The 27,543-nt window shown below is 41.5% G+C and overlaps 1 protein-coding gene across 2 annotated transcripts in view; it reads right to left on the bottom strand.

Annotated features, from left to right (window-relative positions):
- The window catches only part of SEC24B (SEC24 homolog B, COPII component), a 34,675-nt gene extending 16,496 nt beyond the window's left edge, over nucleotides 1–18,179 (bottom strand). The window contains exons 1-6 of one of the 2 annotated variants that reach the window (XM_028743261.2): nucleotides 17,876–18,179; nucleotides 9,690–10,403; nucleotides 7,649–7,810; nucleotides 4,994–5,098; nucleotides 2,204–2,284; nucleotides 1,190–1,368 (exon numbers count right to left, since the gene is read on the bottom strand). In XM_028743261.2, coding sequence (XP_028599094.2) covers nucleotides 1,190–1,368; nucleotides 2,204–2,284; nucleotides 4,994–5,098; nucleotides 7,649–7,810; nucleotides 9,690–10,403; nucleotides 17,876–18,002 — 1,368 coding nt within the window. In that variant the 5' untranslated portion in view covers nucleotides 18,003–18,179. The remainder of the gene's footprint in view (nucleotides 1–1,189; nucleotides 1,369–2,203; nucleotides 2,285–4,993; nucleotides 5,099–7,648; nucleotides 7,811–9,689; nucleotides 10,404–17,875) is intronic. The other variant, XM_028743262.2, reaches the window with a different exon arrangement.
- Nucleotides 18,180–27,543: the final 9,364 nt, after the last annotated feature.

The following is a 27,543-nucleotide window of genomic DNA, read 5'->3' as shown; positions in this document are numbered from 1 at the left end:
GATGTTGTGTGACACCACCTCCCATCAACACCCGTCAACATGGCTAACTATCTCTCATCCGTTCCTTAGACATAAAGAACATTCAAGATAGCATGGAGTACCAAGTGACATGTTTACAGGGATATTTTGGAGTATTTTAAGAAGCCCCCCCCCACCCTATTTTTCTCTTCCCACAATAGCCCTCCATGCCATATTGCAAGTCATTCTGGATGTATCCCTGACCCTTTCTAGGGAGCTGTGGGGAAGAGGGAGCAGCAAAGCTACAGTGAATGAGCAGATTTCCACTAGCTTTTCATTGGATCCAACCCAATGCCACACAACTCTCTCACACAAATACAGAACAGTTGCTTATTATTATTATTATTATTAATCAATGTACATGAACTTGAATGTATTTATTCATATGACTTTACTGGAAGTGTATAATCTTCATATATAACTGTCTGAAAGTCACATGCTTTGAGAAAACCACTGTATCATTAAAAACACCAACACAAACAACTATCAATATTAACCATTTATTGTCAACCAAGTGCATACAGTCTTCTAATTTTTTAATCAGATAAGATGTGCAAATTATCAGTCATGGCAAAGGTGTATTTATTATGCAAAGAAGGGGAACAAAACAACCTTTGCCCCATAACTTTGCAATTTTCACCGGTCATGGCTGCAATCCAACTTCCATGAAGTGCCACATTTGTTTTCAATAGGATTTGCCACTTCCACTACAAGAATAGCAATTAAACTGACTAATCATCCTCCTTGACTGAATATATTAGATCTTTCCTACAAGTCACATTCATGTCTGTGGAGAACAGCAAGGTTGGTCCTGCTGTATGAGAAGGTGGAAAATGTGGACTGAAGAAGCAGCTAGTATTTTATCATCTTGGTAGGCCTGGGACAACTGGTTTCTCAACTGTATTTCATAGCGCCACCTTAAGTCTATGTGTAAGTACTGTATTGATGTAACCTGTGGACACAGTTTTGAATTCCCTACCGAGAGGTGAATCAAAACAACAGACAAACGCAAATGTATTTACTCTGGTGACCTGTTTAATTGAAGTACAATTTAAATAAAATAAAATAAAATAAATACAATTCCAACCTTGATTCATGGGTAACTATGCTCCCTCATTCAGTTAATCTGTCACTATGACATCAAATATAGAGTTTGTGAGTATTTTCTAACCTGTGGATACTGAGGAAATCCAGAATTATATCCAGAGTTACTGGAAGGTGGAAGTGGTGGTGTCACATTCTGATAGCCAGGCTGGAGAGCTGGGTACCCATAGCCAAATGGTTTAGAGGTTTTAGATGTCTGTGGAACTGAGGGAACAGGAGCTGGACTACTTGTTGTAGAACGTGCCTCTAAACAGAAAAGCAGTGCTTTAATACAGTATTTATTCCTTTAAAAAGCAAGCATCAAAATGCAAACTGTTGCTTATGAGAGTATTATGTGCCTGTAGTATAGTGAGTGTTTTAATTAACAGAGCAGGAAAGTGAACTTCAGTTAAATATCCTGTTGTAAATTAGTATTTAACACACAACAATAAAGTAACTAGTAACACAACTACTGTCATTTGAGTAAATAAAAGCCCACGCTTAATTTGTATTGATTTCTAACTATTAAACAAATATCAAATAATTCTTAAACAGGGTAGTAATAAAAATTTAACTGCAAATAAAATGAAGTAATTATATCTACTTTGTTACATATTTAACCTTCTGAATGCAGTTGTCCAATACACTTTATGCATTCGACTGCAACCAGAATTAAATAGTTAATTCATCAGAAGCTGAAATATGTGAAATAAAACCCCATGTTATATAGGGAAATGTCAAAGGTGTATTTTTTAAAGAATACTTTACTTGGAACTACTTATTTTCAATATGAAAACCTGCAATCCTATCCACATATATGGGAATAAATCCCACTAAAATCAGATGGCTTTACCTCTAATGAAGCATATTCAAGATTTACTACATGTTAAGGAACTTCTTATCAGTTTGAATTCATATGCAACTTGAAAAGCAGAAGTGAGTCAGTCACTTGAACAATACACTGTGCTGTATTTGAATCTCTACTCTGAGCAAATAATGTATAGAAGCTGTTCTACAGATGCTCCTGAACCTTACATTTGTATATGTGTGTGTATATAAATATAAATAAAATAAACATCAAACAAACAAAAGCATGATTCACCTGGATAGCCACCTCCTTCAAGACTATCATAATTGTTGAGAACAGGAGATGCGCTGCTCGTAGTGGAAGAGCTGTCAATAGCTAGAAGAGAAAAACACACACACATATTCATTAAATTGGCATTAAATCTGCACATTGAGAAATGTTTATCAATGCCAGGTAAGAAGCTGTAAAGAACCCTTAGGAACTTAGTATTTAGTGGTAATTTCATATGTTTATCAAACATTGGATTTCAGTCTTAATCTTTGTTAATAGCAGTTGCCAAACTGAACTAAAAATGCAATGGGGGGCGGGAGTTAAAAAGGACAAACTCCAATTAAGAAAAAAATAACCTCAGAAGCTTTTGGTGATTATAGTTCATTTTACATATCCTGACTTCCCATTGCTGGACTTTGGAAGCAATTCTACTTCAAAGTTAAAGCATTTGCAAGCATAAACAAAAGTCTGGAGGCACTGTAAGAGTCTAGGCAGAGGGAAAAGAAATGCTCTCAGCATTTAATGGAAGCACCTTGAATTTATTTGATATTCTGCTTCTGCATATTTTATGTTACCTTATAAATTGCTTTGAGACTTTTTTTTGTAAAAACCATCAAATAAATTTAATAATCAATAAATGAGGAGGAGGATAATGTTGATGATGATTCCAGGGTTACTGCAAATTCTCTTGCTTCCTGACTCCATCTGAACAGTCTACTCCAGGAGCACACATTTGTGGGGTACAGCTGCTAAATACACTCACACAAGGTTCCCTTTTTACTCAGTGAGATATATACCAGAAGAACAGCCAAGTTAAAGTCTGTTAAACACACACACAATAGACTGGAGCTGAAGATTCCTTTTCTATTTGGATCCAGCCCTGTACCTTTATGGCATGCTGAAAAACTAACGCCTAAGAAAGTATAGAGAAAAAAGCACTTTGTAAACGGTGGTGCCAAAAGGCCATGAAATGCATGCTGTAGTGCTTGGAATTTTCCTACGCAGAATTTGAACTTTGCATATTAATGTCCAAGACTGTACCTCTTGCATTTCATGACCCTTTTGCCATTTGCTTCTGAGGTTTGACATAAATAAAATGTACAACATTGGAAAACTTAAAAACAAGCAGCTCAATATGTTTTAATCGTACAGATGCCAATGTTAAACTTCTTATTTAGTTTTCTCTAAGCCATGAATTGCTTGAGTATCCCCTAATTTGCTATGTTCAGGAGATTGAATGCCTCCAGAAAAGCCCTGAAATACAGTAATTAGCTTTAAGCTTTTAATCTGCTTTAAATGGATTGTACAGAGATGGATCAACTGTAGAAGCAAAGTGATGAGTCTACTTTTTCATCCAGAAAAACTTTCAAGCCACATTAAGATGCAGAACTGAGAACTCTACATTATAGTGACGCCATATACAGTAAGCCCGCAACTTACACACATTTAACTCATGCAGATTCAGCTTTATACACTTGGCAAATATATATCAATAAATTAAAAGGGGGTGGGGTTCTGGGAAAAGCAACTTTTGGCAATCCTGCCTGCCACTGAACCCAATGTGTTTTGACTATATGTGATTGCGGCGTTAGGCGAGATCCCTGGAACGTAACCCCTGTGTAAGTTGTGGGTTTACTGTATAACAATAAAATAGAGACTGGACAATGACAGGAAGTACATTTTTTTTGCTATACTGAAATGAGGAATGTATTTGTGTGGATTAATAGAGGAGAAATACCATTTGAAAAATGCATGTTCAGCATCAGCAACAAAGAAAAGTTCCCAAACCACCGACAAATTATTGAAGGCATATCCGTTCATGTTTTCAATATTTCCATGCACCACATGCAGCATACTGTACACATGTAGCTTGACAACACTACTTCCCAGATTTTAAAAGAAATCAATTTCTTTTTCATTTATTAATTTGTGGTACTTTAAAAAAAATGTAGACTTTGAAACAACATGTTTATTACTGAAATTACTGTCAATATAACTACCAGCTATTTCAATAGTATGCATGCCATGTTCATATCTAAACCTTATTTTTTAAACAAGTTTCTATATACCACAATATAACTTTGATAGTTTGAAGTTTAATAACCTTTTTGGTTTCAAGCATCTCCAGGTCCTTTTTTTTTTTTAACGGAATTAACCAAAACTTATTAAATCTGAAATAAATTTCTGCACTACATATTCACTGCAACAGGAAGAGAGCCAAACAAAATATTTTGGCAAATATGTTACCATATAGGAGGTATGTTAAGTAAATGTTTGCTTGCACAAGAGGACAAACAACAACCGGCCTCAAAAAGTATTTCTGTGTTCTGTCTTTTGGTTATTTGTAACTTTCTCACACATGAAGAATGACAAAATACTGTAGTTTTTTAACAATAAAGGGGGTAGTTTTATGTTTATAGTAGGACAAACGAATATCACTGGACAATCTGGACAAAGTATGTCACACATGTCCACACCTGCAATTTTAAATAACAATACACTTTTATTGATGAGTGTCCAATTACTCTTTAATGAGTGGTATTCAATTAAGCTTTACTCAGAGCAGACCCATTGAAATTAGTTAATATAACCAATTTAGGTTAATTAATTCCAATCGATCTACTCTGAGTAAATCTTAATTGCATACCACCCTATATTATTAGCTACTAAATGCAACGCATTTTGCCTTCAATTATTTAGACTGTTTAAGAATCAGGAGACTTAGTGTTATGTACTTTTGTTCAGGGAATGGAATAAATGTTATCAAAATTGGGTATGAAAGTGAGAAATACTGGTGGAAAGCTTAAAGCAGACCTGCTTCCTCATCCTCCTCCTCCTCTTCCTCATCATCTGAACTTGATGACAAGGGAGTTGCTGGAGAGCTAGCTTGATTATTAACATATCCACCATACTGCATGCCTGTGAAGTGGAAAGCACAAATACAAGAATCAGACACACAGAAAAGGTGAGAAACTGAAAGCACAAATCAGAGCATTAAGTGACAGCAAAACCAGGCATTACAAAAGACACCCAAACATGAAAAGTGAGTTACCCAATCCATACCAGGAAAGTTTTGTCTTTACAGAAAAACAGACTTTTTTATTGCAGTAGTTTGGTTAATTATTAGCAGTAGACAAAGAAATTTAGTAGAATTAGAACACACAGTTCATCCTCCAGAGATAGTGAAACAGCTCTCTTAATTAAGTCAGAGAATTTTTTAAGTAGTTGAAGTAGTTTTGAGACCTGTTTTTTAAAAAGTTGGGTGGATTTCACATTTTGACACAGTGATATTAATTGCCCATTGAGGAAAAAACAGATTTCACCAGTTATCATTAACATATAGTGCTAATATCAATTTCAAAAGTGCTAATACTTAATGAGTTTTTTTTTCTTAATCCACACAACTTAAACTTCCAAATGATGTCACCAATGCTCCACATAAAGGGTCACACTTTAAATGAATTTTTGACTCTCTCTCTATGAAAAAGTTACTTATATTCACAAGTTGACCATAAGTGAATGGAAATGCCACTTCTGGTCACAGAACCTCTTTCTATTGATAAAACGGAACCTTTGAATCGAATACAATGAATTTATACACAGCTGGCAAAAAAAATATCCATAAAACAAAGGTATTATTAAACTGCTTCTAAGATTAACAGAATACTTTTTTGTTGCCAGTCAGATTTCATTTAGCAGAACCTATACAAATATAGAGCTTGAGACTGTGAGACTTGGATACCTAAACGATAGTCTCAGCCTTCATATACCCAACCAATGACTGCACGCTGCAAGGGGCCTGCAGATAGCACCTCCTCAAGAGATCTGTTCCATATGATGTAGGCATTGAGCCTTTAGTGTGGTGATACCTACCCTTTGGAACTCCCTCCTGTTAAGTATCAGAAAGGTGTCATCTCTGTTACCTTTTCAATGCCTACCAAACGCTTTCTTTTTCAACAAGCTTTTTAAGTGAAGATTCTTATCTCAATCTGTATCTGTACTGGATCCAAATTTGTTTTTATTGTGGATGTTTCATGTAGGGGATTTACAAATAAACTTCAGCTAATACCTTAATATATTTGCAGCGTATTAGTTTCTACATGAGTAGTACAAGTAAGAGTCATAACACAAAGGCTTTATAGCGTGCCAGGGTTAAGTTCACAAAAACGTGCACAGTTCAGCCGTGCTTACTTCAATGAGACTTGCTCCTGAGTGAACTTGCAAATAATCAAGCTGATTAGGTGTGGGGATGGGAAAGGAATTTACCAGTTAAAACACAGAGTGGACAACTATAATATAAATGTGGTAATAAGGAGGAATTAAGAAGTTGGTAATATTTTTTCTACTATTGGTACATCAATCTAAGCTATGACAGCACATCTGTTATATCTGCATACCGAAGTCACTCACAATGAACTCATTCTGACCTCAAATGAAAGTAGGGGAGGGAGAATACAAAAAAGAAACCCTGTGACCCCCTTTTCTCATATTTAGGCTGAATTACTATTCATACCTTTGAAACCTTGACACCAAGTTACAGAATTAAGTATGTCACCTAAGGTGCTTTAAGACAAAGAGGTGACTTAAAAATACTATCCTCTAAATCTGTTTGGATGTCTTAGCTGTTGCAGAATGCCATGGTCTGTCCAATACTAAGAACAGGTTGCCAGTAACACATTACACCAGTGATGTACACTAGTCCCCTTCCATCTTTCATATCAATATAAGGTAATGATACAGACTTATAAATCCCTAACTGATTTGAAGCCATTTATTACCATGCTCTCCACCCCTCTGCACCATTACAATCTCCAAAATCAAAACAGCACCTTCTTAAGACATAGTAGGACTTGTATAGCAGCATTCTTTGTAGCTGTCTTATCAATACCTCTCCCTCAGAAACTTGAAAAGTCAGACTATTACTATTTACCAAAGCACTGGCTACAAACTCTTAAAACTTTATGTGGTGGTCCCTGGAGCTCCCATTAAAAGGCTCACATTCAGCCAAGCCTACTGATTTCTGAATATATTTCGACTATATTTCTGTAAATTTACCATACATACATCATCCTTGTAAAAGGCTCCTACTTGAAAATTATGATTCTGCCTCTTGCAATTGTAATTTGACAACTGAGTAGGTTGTCTTGCACATATCTTTCTAGATATACAAATGGAATCTGTGCTCACCTTGAAATGAGAATGCGAAAGTAAAGATGCTTTCTCAAGCAGCTTGCATACAGTGCAAGTGTATATATTCTAAAACACAATGTATCTTGAAATATAAATAAACACAGTAACAAGAGCCAAATCTTACAGAAGTGCTAGCTAGAATTAATATTAAATTATTACTTGCACTGGGATAGATGAGCACACAAAACCAAGAAAAATGAACTCTTTAGAAATCATTAATTTCAAATTGTTGAGCAATTTCAAAATGCAGACACTTTAATTCATCTTCTAGTTTTATACCTTCTTGAAGCAAAGGATCAGATGGTTGTGTAAGGGAAGAGGAAGTGGTGGGCTTCGTTGTCTTTTCCACAACAGGTGTTCTTATTGAAGAAGTAACAGCTGAAGATGCTCCCTGGGCAGGTTTTATGTGCTGAATATTCTGGTTTACAAGATGCGGTGACCCTGAAATACGAACCAAAATGTGGGAAATGCACTTTTGTATTTTGAAATGTAACTGGCAACAGTTACATTGATTAACGGTTTTCACAGTTGAAACCATGTAAGTCAGCTGCAGCAATGAAAGTTTTGTAGCTAACAGATTTACTGAGGCACAGAACTTTATCAGATACAGTGGCACCTCTGGTTACAAACTTAATTCGTTCTTAACTTGAAACTGTTCTTAACCTGAGGTACCACTTTAGCTAATGGGGCCTCCCGCTGCCGCCACCGCCGCGTGATTTCTGTTCTCATCCTGAGGTAAAGTTCTTAACGCGAGGTACTACTTCCGGGTTAGTGGAGTCTGTAACCCAAAGTGTTTGTAACCCGAGGTGTTTATAACCCGAAGTACCACTGTACATGATTATTCTCAGTTTGCAAGAATATAGATTCACATAGACATATACGGATTGAAAAAAATACTGTCAACTGCTGGCCAAACTGCCATGACAATTCTATATTAAGAGTATGTGATGCATGCCAAATAAAGTGAGCCTTCTCAACAGGAATTTACAGGTGAAAACACAATCTTCCTAGTATTACTATGCTAAATGAAACACTTCTAATGAGAGAGGAAATCACTGTTTAGATTGAGATTTAAACAAACAGAAAGATTGGTGATGATTGATCATCAGTATGCACAACCACTGCTGCTACTACTTATACCAGGGCATGTCATTTTAGGGAGTGAAACTTAATTCTTGCAAATTTACTTGGGGGGGGATCTTTAAAACATTTTGGGTGTATTATTTTTGTGTTTGGGCAAATTTCGCTTGGTAAGTCTATTTCTGATGAAGAAGCACAATTCCTTGGCTTTTGGAAAACCAAGGAAATTTAATTTTACCTTTGAAAATGTCATGTAATTCTTAATAATAATAATAATATATAACAATAATGATAATAGATAACTGCAAGTGATATGGAATATAACTTGCCAAGTAGAATCTATGATTCTATTAGGCAATCATTTTTAGTGATTTCCATGCAACTTTACACACATTTTAATTACCAAGCAAATCTAAATTATATTAATTTAACCAAAATATATTTTGAAATTCCAAGGCATGTTACAACTTTTTTGGAATTTGAAAGTTGAAAAATTCAACACGCCCTACAGTTACACACACATATGTATATGAGAGGGAGCAAGAGAAATACAACACAGAACTGAGGACAAGCACTTAAGAAAACAAAGAACTAGTCTCTAGTCCCCGTGCACATTGGCGAAGCACATATAAATAAGCATGCCCTGTTCTGACCCCATTTTGTCCTCTTCTGGGTCTGAAAGGAACCATGCTTTAGCGATTTTGTATAATTTGGGTGCTCCTAAAAATGGTTGCTGCTTATATATTAAAATTAACACTGTCTGAATTTCTTACATGCTCAGATATGGACCGATCGAGTCACTGTAATACATACCTTGTCTATTCCAGGCAATATGATTTATTAGTATCACATTTTTTTAAAAAAAATACAAATTAATTGTATGGAAGCAGTCAAATTCAAAAACATGACTGTAAGTATGTGCTAAACAGTATTCTCATGCTGCACAAACCAGAACATGCTCCTACAGTACATAATACGCACATCTGGTTGTGTAGCTCAGCCTGGACTTATGGGGGAAAGGATCTTTATTTAAGCAAAGGGGAAAAGTGATGGAAAAAGTGCTTGGGGTAATGGAGCTTGGTGAGGTAAGGTGGTGGGTAGGATTCAGCTCTCTTCATCAACACACTCCTTTTGTTGTAAAAAGTAGACCCCTCCCAACCTTTTTTTAAACATGAATGGTGCAGATAAATGAATAGATAAATTTACTGTGTCACATCCAGTTTGGTTCTTTGTGCAATACCTGTGCCTGCCGGGTTGCTTGCTTGTGGCAAGGATCCTGCAAAGCTTCCGCTATGATTTTTCTGAGCCAGCTGGAGCTCTGGGGCAGACCATGTTGCAGAACTTTGACTCAAAGGAACCCTCTGCTGCCCTGCAGGTGGTGCTCTATTTTGACTGGAAGAATAAGCATTTGCCTCTATTGGATGTCCAAAAGCTGGTATGTTGTGAGAAGCAGTCACTTGCCCATATGGACCGCCGGCGGACATAGAAGGATATGAAACATTAGGATAAGCAGCACTAGAGGCAACAGGTGTGGCATAGGGACCAGAAGGAGCAACAAATCCCTGAGATGGAACTGAAGAGCTGGCAGAGTGCAAGGCTGAATTACTATAGGGACTACCAAACGAGGAATATGACTGTGAAATGCTGGTATGTAACTGGGACGCTGACGAAACCATTCCTGGGACAGGTCCAGATGATTCTACAATATGAGGTTCTCTATTGTACAAGTACTGTGATCCCTGCATGCTCAACATCTTGGGAGTCATAGAAGATGCATTAACATTTTGTGCCTGTGCTGAATAGTGGGCAGAATAATAATCAGCACCATAGTGGTTATCCAGCTGCGAAGGGATAATGTTATTGGGCACTTGAGAGTAGTGTCCTGATGGAGCACTATAGTTCTGAGGATGTGATCCATATCCAGGGGAGAACGGCATCTGATTTTGCATTGGACCTGGGGGAAAAGGAAGAAAAATCAGTATATTAAAGTTGTAGGGATCATCTCTTTAAAGGATGTCAAACCACTTAAGACACTACGGTAGTTATGCGGTACATAAAGTGTTTAAGAACTAAATTTTAAAAGTCATGATATACACCTCTTAAAAATCATTAGTGGCTTTTTATTATTTATTTTAACTATGCATATTTTAAAAATCGAATGGTTTACATAAAAGCATAGCAATATTCAGTTTTCCTAAAAACCTGGAAAAAATGACATTTAAAAATGTAACATTTTGTAATACAGTCACTCATCTGGAATACGTCCAAGCAGTAACAATGCAGGCAGCATGTTACAAGCACACACTTTTGCAACAACCTGAGCAATTACACAAGTAGTAAACCTTAAAGCAGTTTAGATTGAAACTTCATGTGTCACATGTGTGTATCAAAAACAGTATTATATATAACTGATGTTATACTGTAGAATGGCATCAATGCAGTGAAGAGTTTTCCCAGAAAGACAGCAGATAGTGCAATTCAGCTATTCTGGGTGCCAAAGGCAGCTTATAATTCTTGCAATAAGAACCAGAGATGTATACTTATAATTCCGCATCCTATTTTGCACACAAGAGCCAGAGTGACAATAGAACCTATATCAGGGTATAAATATTTAAATTAAAACAAACAAGTAAAAAGCTGGACTAGGGGTATTTGGTGAGCTTGGCTCTGTCCTGGGTGTGGGAAATATATAATTTCCAACCATGATTATGTGTATGCTTTGTAAAACAACAGTAACCAGCTATGACTTGTATCCATGTCCATTAGAGCTAATGAAGATCAGCTAGACCCGCTGCTAATTTACATGATGTTATCTGAGCTTATGCATAATTTACTCAGAAACAAGTATGCCAACTTTAATAGGACTTACTCAGTGACAGACAGTGGCCTCTTTGTAAATATTTATATCAGGCTGTAAGATTGTTAACCTCCTTTCAGAAACCATGCTTCTGATAGTCTCAATACTAATTATAAGTGATGCTTAGGAGAGAAGCTACCTTAAACAGAGTCAGACCAGTGGTCCCTTCAGTTCAGCATGAGCAGCAGCTCTTACTGGGTTTCTGAAATGGCTCTTTTCCAGCCCTGCCTGGGTAGACCAGACACTGAACCTGGGACCTTGTGCATTCAAAGCATGTACTCTATCATTGAGCTATGGCCCTCTCTACAATCATACTACTAGCAGTACTAGTAACATAAGCTTAGTTCACACATGGAATTTCTCAAACTTACTGAGTCCCCTTGTATTTAACAGGGCTCGCATCCCAGTTAAGTATATACTGGATTGCAGTCATAATTCATCTTTATCCGACTAAAAGAATCTAGAAATTGGGATTTCACCTAACTTATTTCAGTGTCAGTCCCAGCAATTACATACTGAATAACTAGAGAAATAAGGATCATTAGTACAGGTTAAGATAAAGTACTTTAAAGGTCACCTTACACCAATGGTGGCTAAAAACACTGGCTAAAATGATTATGACCACTACTGATCTGCTGCTTATCACAGAGGTTGTGAAATTGCAGTGTGAGTTCCATCTTAGCACACATCACCTGATTAGCACTGAGAGCAAGCTCCGAAGGTGAGATATCAGTATCAACATCAAGCAGCTGAGAAACCACCCTAAAAGGAGCTCCTCTCGCCATCCATTAGGTGCTGGGCACTGAGAGGGAGACCAGCCGACTTCAAAAGGGGCCCCATCTAAGTGCCCATAGCTGCTCAGCACCAAAAGCAACCCCAATAAATGGCTGCAATGGGGTCCCTTTACCTTTACAGAGTTCCCAATGGGAACTCTCTTGTGCAGCCAATACAGGTCACATCTTTAACTGCCCCACACCTGACCATAACATATGCTATCCAGTGTTGGGCACACAACCATATTTTAGGGGAAACTGCCTTGCAGGCCTTATTAGGCTCATGGGCTGGAGCTTCCCCACCAGGGACTTAGTCCAACATCAGAAAGAACAAAAATGACCTTTGGACTGATAACCTTTTAGGTACCTTCCATCTCTGTTCTATTAATTATATTTTCTAGAACAAAACCCAAGATGTGTGGAGCATATAAATTTTGGCTAATTCCTTGTCGACAACTGTCATTCAAGAAGCACAAGTCCTGCAGCACTGTAAAGACCATCAACTTTTTTGTGATGAGTTTTTATAGGCTAGAGTCTATTTCTCAAGGTATGATCATTGAATCGCTGCCCATGAAACACTAGAGTTGGAAACACTAGAGTAGTTTGTTTTCTACTCAGAAGTCATGATGAAATCAGATTCATTTGGGGCTTTCGGAATTGTCCAAGTTTTATTTTAAAAACTCCTATTAAAAGGAGAGGATACAATCCGCCAATTATAACATTTCCAAACTTTAAACTATTGCTGATTTCAGATGTGGGCTCACCACCAGCAGCCTACTGGGAGCACAATCCTCTACACACTTACATAGGAGTAAGCCCCACTGAACTTCTGAGGAACCATGCATAGATAGGCTCAGAGTTTAACAGACACTGAACATTCACTTAAGAAGGGCTCTTCTGCTTACTGTACGGCATATATAACATTTTCTTTGCATTTCTAACCACTTAAGCAATTGTACAAGGAGTGGTTACTCTTTAGGATAAAGCAGGCATTCTGAAAATTGTAAACTGCTCATCTGACATAGAAGCCTGTCTAAAGGAGAGAAATATACAGCCCTGACCTACCACTCAAATGAAGCTCAGCCCCGCATGCCCCCAAACTAGTACAGAATCCAATTAGACACCCTCCAAAACTCCCCTTGAAGCATCTCCAGGTTGCTGCATCTCCACACCTTTAGACTTTGTACTAATAGTAAACTTTAAAAGACAGCCTCAGATTCATCCTTATTGACTCCTTCACTCCAAGCAGAAAAAAGGGAAGGGCTACTCATCAGAGCTGGGAGGGGCAGGCACAAGGAGATGCATTGTGTATACATTTGTAGATTGCTGCCAATATAACTTTTCAGTTATTTAGCTACATCAGCATGGAAATATAATTTATAACTTTGAAAGAGTCCATTCTTTTTTCCTATAGTGAGAAAGCTGTTGGACTAAGCAAGCATACTGTTTTAAGAACACGACTTTATCCTGGAGTCCAGAGAAACAAGCTTAAGTATTCTGATCAGTAATAAAGTATTTGAATGCCACCAAATTTTTCATTTTTCATCACAGTTTACTTTTTAGGAATATTATAAGCCCAAAACATACTACCATCCTCTTCAATCTTTTGCACCTGTTCATCTGCAATGGCCACACTTGGATATTTGCCCACAGCTTCATAAATCATGGTCTATTAAGCTGTAGGTGGGCACCATGGAAATACAGTGGTACCTCAGAACTCAAATGGCTCTGTTGTCAAACGTTTCGGCTCCCGAACAAACGAAAACTCAGAAGTGAGTGCTCTGGTTTTTGAACGTTCCTCAGAACACGAACATCCAATGTGGCTTCCACTGTGCAAAAACCTAGCTGTCGGCCAATCAGAAGCAGCGCCTCAGAAGTCGAACAGTCTTCCAGAACAGATTAAATTCGAGTTCCGAGGTACCACTGCATATGGCTTTCTCACACCTCCCACTCCATTCTGACCTAATGCACCAGCTTTGGCACAGAAATTTTGGCTTGTATTAAAGCCAGCACTCCCTATTATGTCCAAATCAGACAACTCTGGCTTAATGTCAGTTAGCAACCTAGGACAGTCAACTTGAATCAGATCCTCTGTTGTAGACCAAGGAGACCGAAACTGGAAGCATCTGCTTCCACTTTTAATGAATGAGAGTTCCCAAGTATGTCTGAACTTCAGGGACTCTGGTTATTTTTAACTGTGGTTAGTCCACACCCCAGGATCATAAGCTACAATTTGATCCTGTCTTTTAACTTGAGATCCCAAAATCTGGACATAAGAGGAAACCCTAGTTAAAAAGTGGAAGCAGATGTTTCCAATCTCCTCCCCCTGGCAAATGGTGGGTGCACATGAGGTTGAGGTTTGCAGAAACCTCATGTAATGCTACACTAGTGTTTAGCTTTACATCCAAAAGGGCCCACAATCTGCTTGTGCAATATTGCTCTCAATACGTTGTCTGATAGAATACGAATTCTGAAGCACAACCAAACTGCACACCTGGGCCAATGCTTACCATTTTGCTGCACTGTCGTAAGTTTATTGTCACAATGCAGTAAAACAGGGAGAATCGCCTTATCGCTAAAGCAAACAAGTCACTTCCTCTCCCATTACTAACACTCCCCTCCAAGATACACATTCATTCCGCATTTGGCTCAGCCCTATTTGCAACAGCTGCAATATGATTCTGCACCAAGCAAACCTGATTCCCTTCATTACAACCAGTTATAGAGTGCACATGCATGCTTAGCTCATCTACAGGCCAAGAAGAGCTGAAAAGTTGTAATGGAAGAAGGCAGGTATATAACTTGTACTGTCCCTACCCCGCCCCCAGTATGGAAGACTCTACCATAGAACAATTGCGCTGGGCAGGTATACACATAATATGCTATAGGAACTTCAACCACCTGCTACAGCATGAAACTATAAAGAACTCACAACTTGCTCACTACTCTTCAACAATAATAATAGTTAAGTTTAGTGACAGGTATGTGTTTATTGGTCACATGTAACCCACAATTTACCCAAAGAACATGTATACTGGTCAGTCAGTTGATTACGCTGAGACCTCTGAGATGTATGTAGGGCAAGTCACCTTATTTCTGCCTTAATGGAGGAACAGTGAATTCAGCCTAGGTTTATGACATCTAAAAACCCCGACTCTAGCTACTGCATAATACTATTCTCAAAAGTTTATTTTTAAGAGGTACAGCATTCCCACACCTCTGGCAAAGGCCCCACAGATCAGAATTGCTAGCAACAGTAACGTGATGCCCTATGATTTGCCACCAAGCAAGAATCATGTCCACCAAGAAGCCAGCAAGCCTTTCTAAAACCATACTTTTGAGACCATGTATCTAAAAACTATCATACATTTAACAATGTCTTGTCTTCCAATGGTAGCCAAAATAATTAAAAAATGAAAACAGCATGAGAATCTTTGCCATTACCTGCTTGCAACAATGAGGGCTATAAAATTCTGGAATCCTCAGGATCCTGACAAAAATCCTTGAACTGAAATAAACCATATGAAATACATGGTTTGGCTTACTCTTTTAAATGTTAGCTAAAGACTTTCTTTTGTTCATGAAGATTTATTCAACCACCATATCTGGTGAGTAAACTGCTCTAGATATGTTTGTTTATTCAAACAAACTTACATTACTGTCAGCAGCATTTAAGTTATTTTAACTGTATTTAGAAACTTGTATTTTTGCCATAAATACTTTATTTAAAGCTTTGAGAAAACTCCACAAATCTTTGGCAACGTTGACAAATTTACACTGAAATCCAAACCTTGGCCAGGCAGCAGTGAGGCTTAATAGAGCAGTGGGTCAACCACATCATCCACAGCCATGCTGCTCACCCTGGCTGGGTGTTCAGTGGGCAGAATAGGAAATTCCCCTCATGCGGAGTGACACTAGATTCACACCATCTCCCCAGCCCAAAATGGGGCTGGGGGCTCGATTGCCATATAAATCTGTAGCTATCTTACTAAGCCCTCTAAATGGTTTTTGTTGTCATTGTTGTAGCAAATAACTTCATTCTACACATACCAAGACATATGCAATTTTGATAATGCATACTTGTTCAAAAGAGATACAATCTAACCTGAGAATCTTTCACAAAACAAAAGCCTCCCAAGCAAAAGGAGCAAAGCAGACTATCTGTGGTATGTTCTGTGTAACGTAACTGCTCTGCTGAATCAGAGAAAAGACTCAACTAGTTCAGCAACCTGTTTCCAACAAAAGTCATCCAGCTGCTTCTACAAAGCATGCAAACTGTAGAAAGCAACAGCAATCCCTCACTGTTTCCTTCACCACCTAATGTTCCTCCATGGATCTGTTTAACTCTGGTTGACTCTGAGACAGTGACTGTGTTGTATGACGTAAGAATGTTTGACGATAAGAACATTTGTTTACATTAGCTCAAAACACACTTTATTGGGAAATAGCTTTAAAAAAGCTGTTGAAAAACCGCAGTATGACAACTATAGCCCTCTATTCAAGATCCCAGAGTAAGAAAAAGTTACCTTCAAGCTAAAAACAAGCAGATGGCTCAAAAACAAAATCTCCAAATTAGGTGAATGTACAAAATTGGGGGGGGGGATCTAATGCAAACAAACATAAAGCCAATCACACATTGGGGCAAAATCTTGAATACTGATCTACACAATAAAGAAAATGAATGTGTCCATTTAGAACAGAACAGCACAAAAAAGGTGATGTCAGAGATTTGTTTTGCAAACAAATTAAAAATAAGAGCCATTATCTTCATGGCTTTCCATAAATTTATGGTGTAGATGCAATATGGAACACGGACTGTACTGCGTCAAGAAGGCCACCAAAAACCTGGGCAAGGTGCAAGAAAGTCTCAGAAAAATTACTGAGGGATTGGAGCACTTTAAAAAAAAAACAAAGTTTCTGAAGCAAAGTTCTTAACTCGAGGTACTATTTCTGGGTTAGCGGAGTCTGTAACCTGAAGCGTCTGTAACCTGAAGCGTATGTAACCCGAGGTACCACTGTACGTCTTTATCCCAAGCATAATTAACTTCAAAAGATGTGTCAGTGATCACCAGCTTAGATGACTTTAAAGGGAGATTAGAAAATGTCAAAGGGTAGCACCACCAATGGCTATTAGCAACAACAATTAAATGGAACCTCTCCGTATTGTACATATTGCAAATTTTGGCAGTTTTCCCTTCTACAGCCCCAAAGGCCCTTCTGAGGTTTTGTTACAATCAAGCAGCGTGTAGATCCCATGAAATAAACGTGTACGTATGAATGCACGCCTCGAGCCAGCAAAGCCTTCCAATACCGTTTTCTGCCGTGCCTTCGTGCTCTTGCCTTTTCAAAAGCAACCGCCCTGCGACTGCTGAATACAGGATGCAGAACCTAACTTTGGGGTGCACAGGGACGGGGAATCCCAAAAGCAGGGCGCAAGTCCCACCACCAAAGAAACCCTCATAGAAGTTAAGATACCCTGAAAGCCTTTTACATTTCCACGCTCGAAGTCAGCCTCCCTCCCTCTCTCTGCCCCACAACCCGCCCCTCACCTCCCGCTTGCTCCAACCAAGGACCTCCCCAGGGGGCTCCATGCACCACCCCTTCCCGCCAGCCTGGCATGCCTCCCCTTCCCATCAGGAGCTGCCTTTGCCCCTCCCAGCTGCCCCCCCCCCACTTCCCACCTTCGCCCCCTGCACAGTGGGCCGACCCCACCCCTCATCCCCCCCCACTAGGCCCCGCGCTCCCTTCAGCCCCTCTCCGCCGCCCTGGGCCCGGCCGGCCCCGCTGCTCCCTTACCGTTCTGACACAGACCCACACCGCCCGAGGCTCTGAGGCTGGCGGGCCCCACGCTGGGCCCTCCCGGGAAGGAGGCGCCGGCGGAGCCGAGGGGCGGCGGGGGGAACCCTGTCGGGGGCACCGACATGGCGCGGCTCCTCCCCCTCCTCGGCTAGTCCGGAAGGCGGCGGCGTGGCCCGGAGGAGAAGCAAGGCCTCCAACGGAACCGACTCTGAGAGGAACGCGCCGAGGACTCGCGACGTCGTTCCTCGGAAACCGACGCGCGACGTCTCCGCCGTCGCCGCTCCTTCGCAGCAGCAGCCGCCCCAGCCCACAGCGACCCCTAGAGGCGGCGGCCAGCGCGAACGCTTCCTCCGCCAACGGGGAAGATTCGCGCTGGAACTTCTTGGCAGTTCTCGCCGTCAGCGCCCCACACTCCGCGCATGCCTGCTGGAAAGGCCCACTGTTAGAAAGGGGGAGGGAGGTCTGCACCTGTATGCGTGCAGGTAACGGAATGAAGCGGGATTAGGGGCGGTGCTTTGCTGGTGGAATGGAGTGCGCCGCTTCAGGAGGCAGGTATTTTGGTATCAGGTATCAGGGGGCGGACCGTATTTTGGAATATATTGCACTGCTGTTCCTCTTGTGAATATGTGCAAATGGAAAGCTAGCAGTCGAAAGTCTTCGCTAAAGCTCCTCCACAACTGCTGAGTTGACTTTCCGGCTCGCGGACGGCTTTTAGATAGATAGATAGACGAGACAGATCGAGACATGAGGCGCATTCAAAACCGCACTTCCCCACCTGCGGTGTGGAGTGGTGCAATCCAGCTGCAGAAAGGAGCCTGACCTGGAAGAGAGAACTGAGACGTCGGGTGCCTCCTTCCTTGCCCTGCAGACGGAGCTCTCACATCAGTAGGGCCAATGAGGGGGCAGACTGGAGGCTTGTCAGGGACAGAAGGTGAAGGCACAGATCCGGAGGATCCATGACCTTTCCAGTCCCCCAGACAAAATCCTCAAATCAGGGACAAAACCGCACGACTCTGGAAGCTGGCTGCTGAACTTCCCTCTCCCATTCTTCCTCTTTTATAAGAAAGCGGTAGCTGAATGTATTTCTGTGGTTTGCTCCTTTTTTTTTTGGCATTTATTTTGAAAGCCTCATAAATTATCTTCCACATGTAGCATTCACCCTGTGATTAAAACCATCTAGGAAACCCAGATGTGCTGGCAGAAGGAACACCAGACTCCCAAGTAAATTCCATATGAACCTAGATCCATTTTTTCCCTTCATTGATAATGAATGTGGCCACATTAGCAGGATCTGGCTATTCAGCCTATATACAATTAAAGGCATTGTTCAGCCAGCAACATATGAACACACTTATCAAGCCATACATTGTCTGTATCCTGTTTCAAGCAATGCTAAATCCGTGATGATTTTATGTAAGCACTTGACTAAAATGTTTCTAATCAATACCAGTAAACTTTTCCCCAGCTGCACAATATTTCCTTTTCTTTAAAAAAAATATATCCAGAGAGAATAATAATACTCAGGCAATTATTTGATCCACATAATGCTTCAGTGGTGTTGTTCCCTTTTTGCTGTACAGTGAGAAAGGAAATGGGTGCAGCTATATCCTACCTTTTCTATCTTAGTTCTCTTTTTAAAAAATCACGGTTAGTATTGTTTTTCTATAAATTTTAGGCATCTTCTCCAAACAAACTTAATTCTTGACATGAGGTTTAGTGAAAGTTTTTGTTGCCAGCTGCTGGCTTATATGCACAAATGCAAACCACAAATGGAGCATAGCAACAAATGAGACCAGTAACAACTATCAGACTTTGTATAAATCTTGGCCTCGACCTGTGGAACATTGGAAATATATAAGGCAGGGAAGGGGGACTGCAGAAGAAGAGTTACAGATAGGTAGCCGTGTTGGTCTGCCATAGTCAAAACAAAAAAAATCCTTCCAGTAGCACCTTAAAGACCAACTAAGTTAGTTCTTGGTATGAGCTTTCGTGTGCATGCACACTTCTTCAGATACAGTGAGGTGAGTGGGGCTGAGAGACTTCAAAGAAGTGTGACTGGCCCAAGGTCACCCAGCAGCTGCATGTGGAGGAGCGGGGAAGCGAACCCGGTTCACCAGATTACGAGTCTACCACTCTTAACCACTACACCACACTGGCTTACTACACCACCACTGCAGGCCCTTCAGGCTTGTCTACCTGGCCCTCAGAACTCTCCCCAAGCCACACTGCTGCTTCACATCCTGAGTGCCTAGCTGGCATGTGTCTTTGGAATGGCAATGCCTCCTTGAGAGGATGAAGGCTAGAGGAAAGTGTGTGCATGTATAAACTAGCTTATTGGACAAAGGTAAAATTGACTTTTGTTGCTCTGTCCACTTTTGCCTCTGCACCTACTTTTGCCACCTGTCACGGATGTGTGGCCTGAGAAAGGAATGGAGAACTCAGACTGAAAAAGTTTCCCAGCCAGATTTAAGGCTTTCAGTGCAAATGAGGTCATGGCCAGCCAGTGGCGGAGGAAGTGGACTGGGCGCCGAGGGGTGGGACCAGCCGGCCACAGGGGCACTGCAGGGCCTCCAAGGTGTCTGCCTGTCTCCTCCCACTCAGCCGCCCCACAGCTGAGGGGGAGGCAACAGGCGGACTGTTTGGATAGCGTGGAGCCTGCGGTTGCTCAAGCCACTGCGTCACTCCCAGGAGAGATGTGTGGCTCTGGCGCACTGCAGGCCCCATGGTGAGTGCCGCCTGGCATTTTGTCACCCCCCTCAGTGGGGACATCTGGGGTGGACTGCACCTACTGCACCCCCCTTGCTACGCCCCTGTGGCCAGCAGACATCAACGTGGGAGAGATCAACACAACCATCTGAACAGAAGCACAAAGGAAAACTTGGCTGAGTGGCCATATCAACGGCCCACAGGAATGTTTTGTCTTATGCAACTTAAGGGCTTGGGATACATTTTACTTCTAGAGCTGCCACTCAATTATAGAAAGCTTGGTTGATTAACTGTTCACCATTGTTGACACAGCATATTAAACCTCAGTATCTTCTTCAGAGGTTCTGGACATTGATGCAGTGACCTGGTGTTTAAAAAGTGAGAACAATTTTTAAAAAATGTTTCCCCACTCAAAAAACAAAGGCAACAAAAACCATTAGCAGCTGCTAAAAGCCAGTTTAAATAATAAAAAAATTATTGGACATAATTTGAAAATCTTCAGGGGACACACTGTAGCTTCTCTAGGGATACATGGATGGTCTAGCAAACTGCTTTGAGGGTGTGGGTGTGTGTTTTACACTCTAGCTGTATGTAAAATTTATCAAATAAATAAATATTCTTCATACTTTTTTAGTTTGTAAGACTTTTTTCCTTCCCAGGTTGAAAAGCAGTTTTCAATGGATATTTCCAAGGAAATGTGAATTTGTCCACTAGGGGTTGCTGTTGCACACCAATAGCATATGCGCTGAGGAGCCCACAATACATTTTAAACAATACAAAACAAAACAAAACAGGAGAAAGAAATGTACAAACCTATACACTGAAGCAACAACATTCATAATAAAACTTTAATTAAAATATAATACAATTCAGGGAATGAACAATAATCAGCAGCCAGGGTGAAGAGGCATGGTTTTAGCCAGTGGTGAAGGTTGCTGCAAAATAAAAATATTATTTCCTCACCTCTTATCTTGAAACAGGAATGGAGTGTTGCCAGGACCACTGTATAGAAAATCATGTGTAGAGCTGTTGTGTAATTTATAGTATTCAGAACGCACACAAACACAGGGAAAGTATTTGAATTAAAGGAACGTCTTGAAGTATATTGAAATTCTATTATTCCTCTTGCATCCACTGTCCAGGGACAACAGGTTAGTCATAGCTCAGTATTCTTTCAGACAAGGAGGGGAGATTCAACTACCCTGCTGCTGCTCCTTCTCTGGTCCATGAGTGGGCCCAGGTTAGACTCACTCTTGATGCCATTTCTCAGAAACATGGAATGCAACCTCCTGGTGGCCTTAGGTCCTCTGGCCAATACAGAAGCCAGCGAGTGCCTCCCCTTCTGCTCTCCGGTCCTAGCATAACTATGTCAGGCAGGCTGATGTTTCAAAAGGAAGTAGGTGGCTGATGGGAAATGTTTGCCTACTGCCATTTTGTTTTGCAGAAGCAGGCAGTACCGAACTTTCCTTTTTATATATAAATAGATATTTTTATTGATTTTTACATAAAATTTCCACAAATCACTTTCTTATCTTATACAATGTTTTGGACTTCCATCAACCACATCTGAAGATTTTTCAGTCTTTATCACTTAATCTGCATTTCATTAATTTCACTATTAATTTTAATCCAATTAAATAATCCTTCACTAATAATTCTTTTCATACTTTCCTCTGCAATATTTCACATAGTCCTCCTTACAAAACTTCTTGCAATCCTACTAGCGTAATCTGTTGATTACAATTGCTTTTCAAATAATTGACATATTTACTCCAGTCCTCTGAGAATCTCTGATCCAGCAGGTTTCGAATCCTTCCTGTCATCTTATCTAATTCTGCATAGTCCACTAATTTCATCTGCCATTCTTCTTTTGTCGGTAGTTCTTCTTGTTTCCATTTCTGTGCCAATAGTACTGTGATGGCCTGGGAATCCGATTTAGAGGGTGAACCGGAGGAATCCCAGCCTGCACAGGAGTCCCCGCCTCCAGGGCCGGCTGAACTGGGGCAGGGCCTTGATTCTGAGGAGCCTGCACCTGTGCCGGATCCTCAGGAGCAGGCACCAGGTGAATCCATTCTGGCTCCAGAGGTGGTTGAGGACTCAGTGCCTGCAGGTGAGTCTCCCCCTGGGCCCAGTAACCCTTCAGCCTCTCCTGAACTGCAGAGGCGAAGGGCAGAGAGGCGAAGGGAACTGGTTTCTCCCAGGAGGAGTGCTCGCCTTAAGGCCAGGAGAGGCGGGGCTCCTGGGGGCCGGGACCGCCCCTGGCCTCAGAGAAGATAAAGGCCAGTCAGCCCGGTCCCAGGTTGCGGGAGCAACATCGTCGTTGACGAGCTGTTTCGGCCAGCATCCAGTCCTGTTCCCCCAGAGTTCCTGTCCTTGTCTGGCTTCTCGCTGTGGATCCCGCTTCGCCCGAGGAGGACTGTCTGCCGACCCTCAACTCAGGTCCTGGACCTCGCCCCATGGTAACCTCCCCCCTGGACCAGCACAAGTACACTTGCTCAGAACTGCACTTTCCACTGAAGTGAACAGAAGAAAACTCTGCGCCCTCAAGTCTGCAGATGCTGCATCAGTGTACAGTGAAACCTTGGTTCTCAAACGCCTTGGTACTTGAACATTTCGGCTTCCGAACATTGAATACCCAGAAGCAAGTGTTTTGGTTTTCGAATGTTTTTCAGAAGCTGAACGTCCAATGCAGCTGTGCCTGTGCCAATTGGAAGCTGCGCCTTGGTTTTTGAACATTTCAGAAGTTGAACAGACTTCCAGAACGGATTACGTTCAAGAACCAATGTACCACTCTATGCGTCTTTGGCCTTTCAAGCAGACCAATGCTGTGTAGTTTGCCCCCCGCCCCAGCAAGCTTTTCTATGGTGCTAAAAAGTACTGGTAAATACAGATCACAGATCTCTTGCTTGTCTCCTAAACAAGCTCTAGCCGACTGCTAGGTCGTCATGAAATCAGCACAGATGCTCTTGGCCAGGAGATTGACATTGGAAGGCTTTGAAAGGAAATGTATTTAAGGAGGGATTAGGAGGAGGAAATGAAGGAAGCTTGGTATGTGAGGAGCTCTGATGAAACATTTCAGCTAGGTCCATAAATGACTGGACAGCAGTCAGAACAGTTTCATCAAAGGGCTTAATGGACACTTGATCCACAAGTGTCAAACTTGGAAAGTCCCTTGGCTGGTTGTGTTGCCACTAACATGCAGATTCACAAGGGCACTAATCTAAGTCAGTAAGTCTCGAAAGGAACACCTGTGGATCCTTACTGTTCCTGGGAGTGTAAAGATAGGTGGCATTCTCCTGCAAAGAGGCACGTGGTTTTATTCTCAAAGAACTGCATGATTAAATGTGGTCTCTGAAGGGATAAGGTTTGCTATCAATTTATCCTTTTCTTCCTCCTGGCAGTAAACCGCAACTACAGAAAACCATTCCACATTTGCTTGGAAAGCTGCATAAGAAGACAAGCAACTTTATTTTAAGGCAGCTACTGGGACCATATAAACTTGGTTAACTATTTTAAATAGTAACTCTGCAGAAGGTGAAATCCTACAAAACAATGATTGACGCATGTCCTCCAAACAATCTGTGCTGGTCCTGGGGGTGGGGGGTGGGGTTACCGCGAGGCGTGGTCAAAGTCCAGTCCTGGGCCGAGGGTCTGGAGACTGTCCACCAAGGGGGAAGCGGGGTCCAAAGCAAGAAGCCGGGCGTGGTCGGGAACTCCGGAAAAACAGGTCTGGGTGCTGGCAGAAACAGGTTTCCAACATCGTTGCTCCCACAGCCTGGGACTGGCCTGACTGGCCTTTATCTCCTCTGAGGCCAGGGGCGGTCCCGGCCCACAGGTGACCCACCTCTCCTGGCCTTAAGGTGAGCACTCCTCCTGAGAGAACTTAGTTCCCTCCACCTCTCTGCCCTGAGCCTCTGCAGCTCAGGAGAGGCTGGAGGGTTACTGTACCCAGGGGCAGCTTCCCCTTCCCCTGACAGGGCTGGGAGAGGCGCATCTGCAGGCAATGGGTCCTCAATCACCTCCGGAGCCAGAGTGGATACATCTGGTGTCTGCTCCTGAGGACCCAGCACTGGTACAGGCCCTTCAGATTCAAGCCCCTGCCCCAGCTCAGCCGGCCCTGGAGGCGGGGACTCCTGTGCAGGCTGGGACTCCTCAGGTTCAGCTTCTGAATCAGATTCCCAGGCCATCACACAATCAGTAGAAGCTGGTGTGTATAAGTGGGGGGAGGGGAAAGTGACAAAGTTGAATTCAAGTAGTAAAAATTAAAAGACTTCACAGAGCTGGGCCCATAAATGTAGACAGTGTGGAAAATGACAATGGGGAAACTGTAACAAAGGATGGATCTCCGCAAATACTCTGGCATGTACTTAGGCTTCATTGCAGTTGTGATTGGGATCTGAGAGAAGTTAATGTTTTTGGCGACAGAGTTCTTAGATGCCTCCCGATGACTTGTTTATTGAGCATTTATCCTGATTGATTTGTATGGTGGTTACGTTACTTCCCGACACTTTCCTTGCCCCAAAAAGTCCAGGTTTTTCTAATTTGGTCCATTGCCACAGGAATGCTTTAATTGCATGAACCTAAACTGTTAGTATGCAACCGAATCCCTCCTGCCAAATAGCGACAGTCTGGATGGGGCCCTAAATATTGGCGAGAGAAAGTGCTCTAGTCAAAAGCAGTGCGTGACTAAAGAATAAAAAATACTTTAGTTGAGGATATGGAAAGAAGCCATAGATTTTCATAATGGATAGGGAGACAGAATAGATCACGCCTGGGGGCCAAATGTGACCCTCTAGAATTCTGGCCAGTCTCCCTATACTCTCACTGGCCCTCTAGGCACTCCAGATGTTTTTGCTGAGCTGAAATAAGACTTGATTCAAGTTTAGCAGGAGCTGCTGGCTAACCCATGTGATGAGCTATCAGAAATGCAGCTTGGAACATCTTTCTTGCAATGGTATATCCCCACGCTCTGCCTACCCAATGCAAAGTGGCCGTTGGGCTCTCCTGGCCAAGAAATTGTATAGAAGACTTCTGGTTCAGGCTGGGATTTTGTCTGAGGAACACGGTCTTCCTCAATTTGAGGGGTTTCTGTGTGTCCCTCCACTGCTGACTCCGTAGCCCAGTATTGAAACATAGATTAAAGAAGGGGAGCAAATTAGAAGAAATAAAGGGGGAGACCTGAAAGCTTTCCTGCCTAATCAACAGTCCAAACTGGTGTGTTGATGCGTATAAAGTGTAGTCAAGGGCAGAAGAGCTGGTGAGGAAATATGTGCTGCTCATTCTTAAGCAAAGTGTTGGGGAGGAGTTTCAGCCTCTCCAGACAGCGACATGTCGTTGATGCAGTAATAGTTTATCAGTGGTGAATTTATACTGGACTGTCCATATGTCATTCAGCTTTCTTAGTTGTTCTGCCATGCATGCCCAGTGTTACAGCATTATTGCCATCTGGTGGGGTAATCTTGTGCTATGAAGCACAACCAAAGCGGGACCAAAAATTGTGTTTGTGGTATATAAAGTTACAGGATTTCAGCAGGACATTGTGGGGCACGCACTGTTTGGAAATGAAGCAGTATGTCCACCCCAATAACATAATGAAAGCTGAATTAAAAGGATGCTTGGAGGGTCCCCTAGTAATTGTTCACACCTCCTTTTAGGTGCACATCTAACAGTGCCATGGGAAAGAGCAATTCGGCACATCTGTGCATTCAAGAAAAGAAACAATCTGTATCCCTACCCCCCACATGAAAACCACAAAAGCAAAGGAATAAGAACCCAGCCAATAGTTTGTATACAGTGACACCTATAATGACAATTGTATTTATAGGTCTATAGGTCTCACAACCTTAGACACGGCACGATTGGTTGGAGAACTGAACAGCACACCCTTAACTTCCACTCCAGTGTTGTTGCACAGAAGTTACCCTGCTCTCATTTGGAGCTCTCTGTATTTTATTTATATAGGTTTCTAATTCTTCTGTGCTAGAGACCTAATGCATTTTATTCATTCTTCCCGCGGCTCAGTGCGGCCACTTTTTGTTCTCCTTTTACATTCTGTGTATACTTAACAGCTACCAACTGCTCTGTTGGAATGAGGATGAGAGTTTGTAAGGAGTCTCTCCTCTATTACCGCAAACAGCTCTCTGGTCTTCTGCCAGCGTCTTTAAGGCTACCCCACTGTGCTCAAACCACTTGTGTTTCAGATCCTTTAGGTCTCTCCTTGGCTATCCAATTCCATGCACTTGCTTCCTAGCAAGGCCTCCTAACAACATGATAGCACAAAGCTGAGCCCTGGGACTTTAAACAGTTAAAAACAGGTCCTCTTATCTTAGCATGAAAACATTTAAGGAGTGAGGATATTGGCAGTAGCTTCTGGTCTGGTAATTTCATTTACAGATATCATGGAACGAGTATCAGTTTTACAGCATGGTTTATAACTGAGGATTTTCCAATGAGCGGATATTATTCCAGAGAGAATGAAACACCATCAACATAAAACAGTGATGCCTCATAGTTTCTTTTGTCGAAAATCTCCATATAAACTAGTGAGCAGGGTTTATGTTTGCAAAGCATATTTGGGATGCATTCCAGAAGCCACTTACTTAAGAGGAGTCCAAATGACATCAGTGGGACTCCTTCAGATTAAGTGGGTTGTGGCTTTCATTGCCTTCCTTGCCTGCACATGCTATACACACTTTGTCAAAGTTGTGTTGGTGATTTCTGGCTTACAAAAACCACTCATATTTTAGTTCAATAGCTATTTAAGGCATGCTATACAAACAAAGAGGAATGCTTTAAAGAAGAAGATACCTTGAATTAGTTTCTTCTAATAAGCAAATTCCAAAAATTCAAAATGTCTAGAAGAAGAGGGGTTATTACATGTGCCCTAATTTGAAGATAATAACAGTATGAAATTATTTCCAACAAAGCACCATAAGTCAGAGATGCATCCAAGAAGAAGA

This window comes from Podarcis muralis, chromosome 9 (assembly GCF_964188315.1).
Source record: "Podarcis muralis chromosome 9, rPodMur119.hap1.1, whole genome shotgun sequence".
In the NCBI taxonomy this organism is placed as follows: domain Eukaryota; kingdom Metazoa; phylum Chordata; class Lepidosauria; order Squamata; family Lacertidae; genus Podarcis; species Podarcis muralis.
The sequence above is the reverse complement of the archived record's forward strand: the minus strand, read 5'-3'. Positions and strand labels throughout refer to the sequence as shown.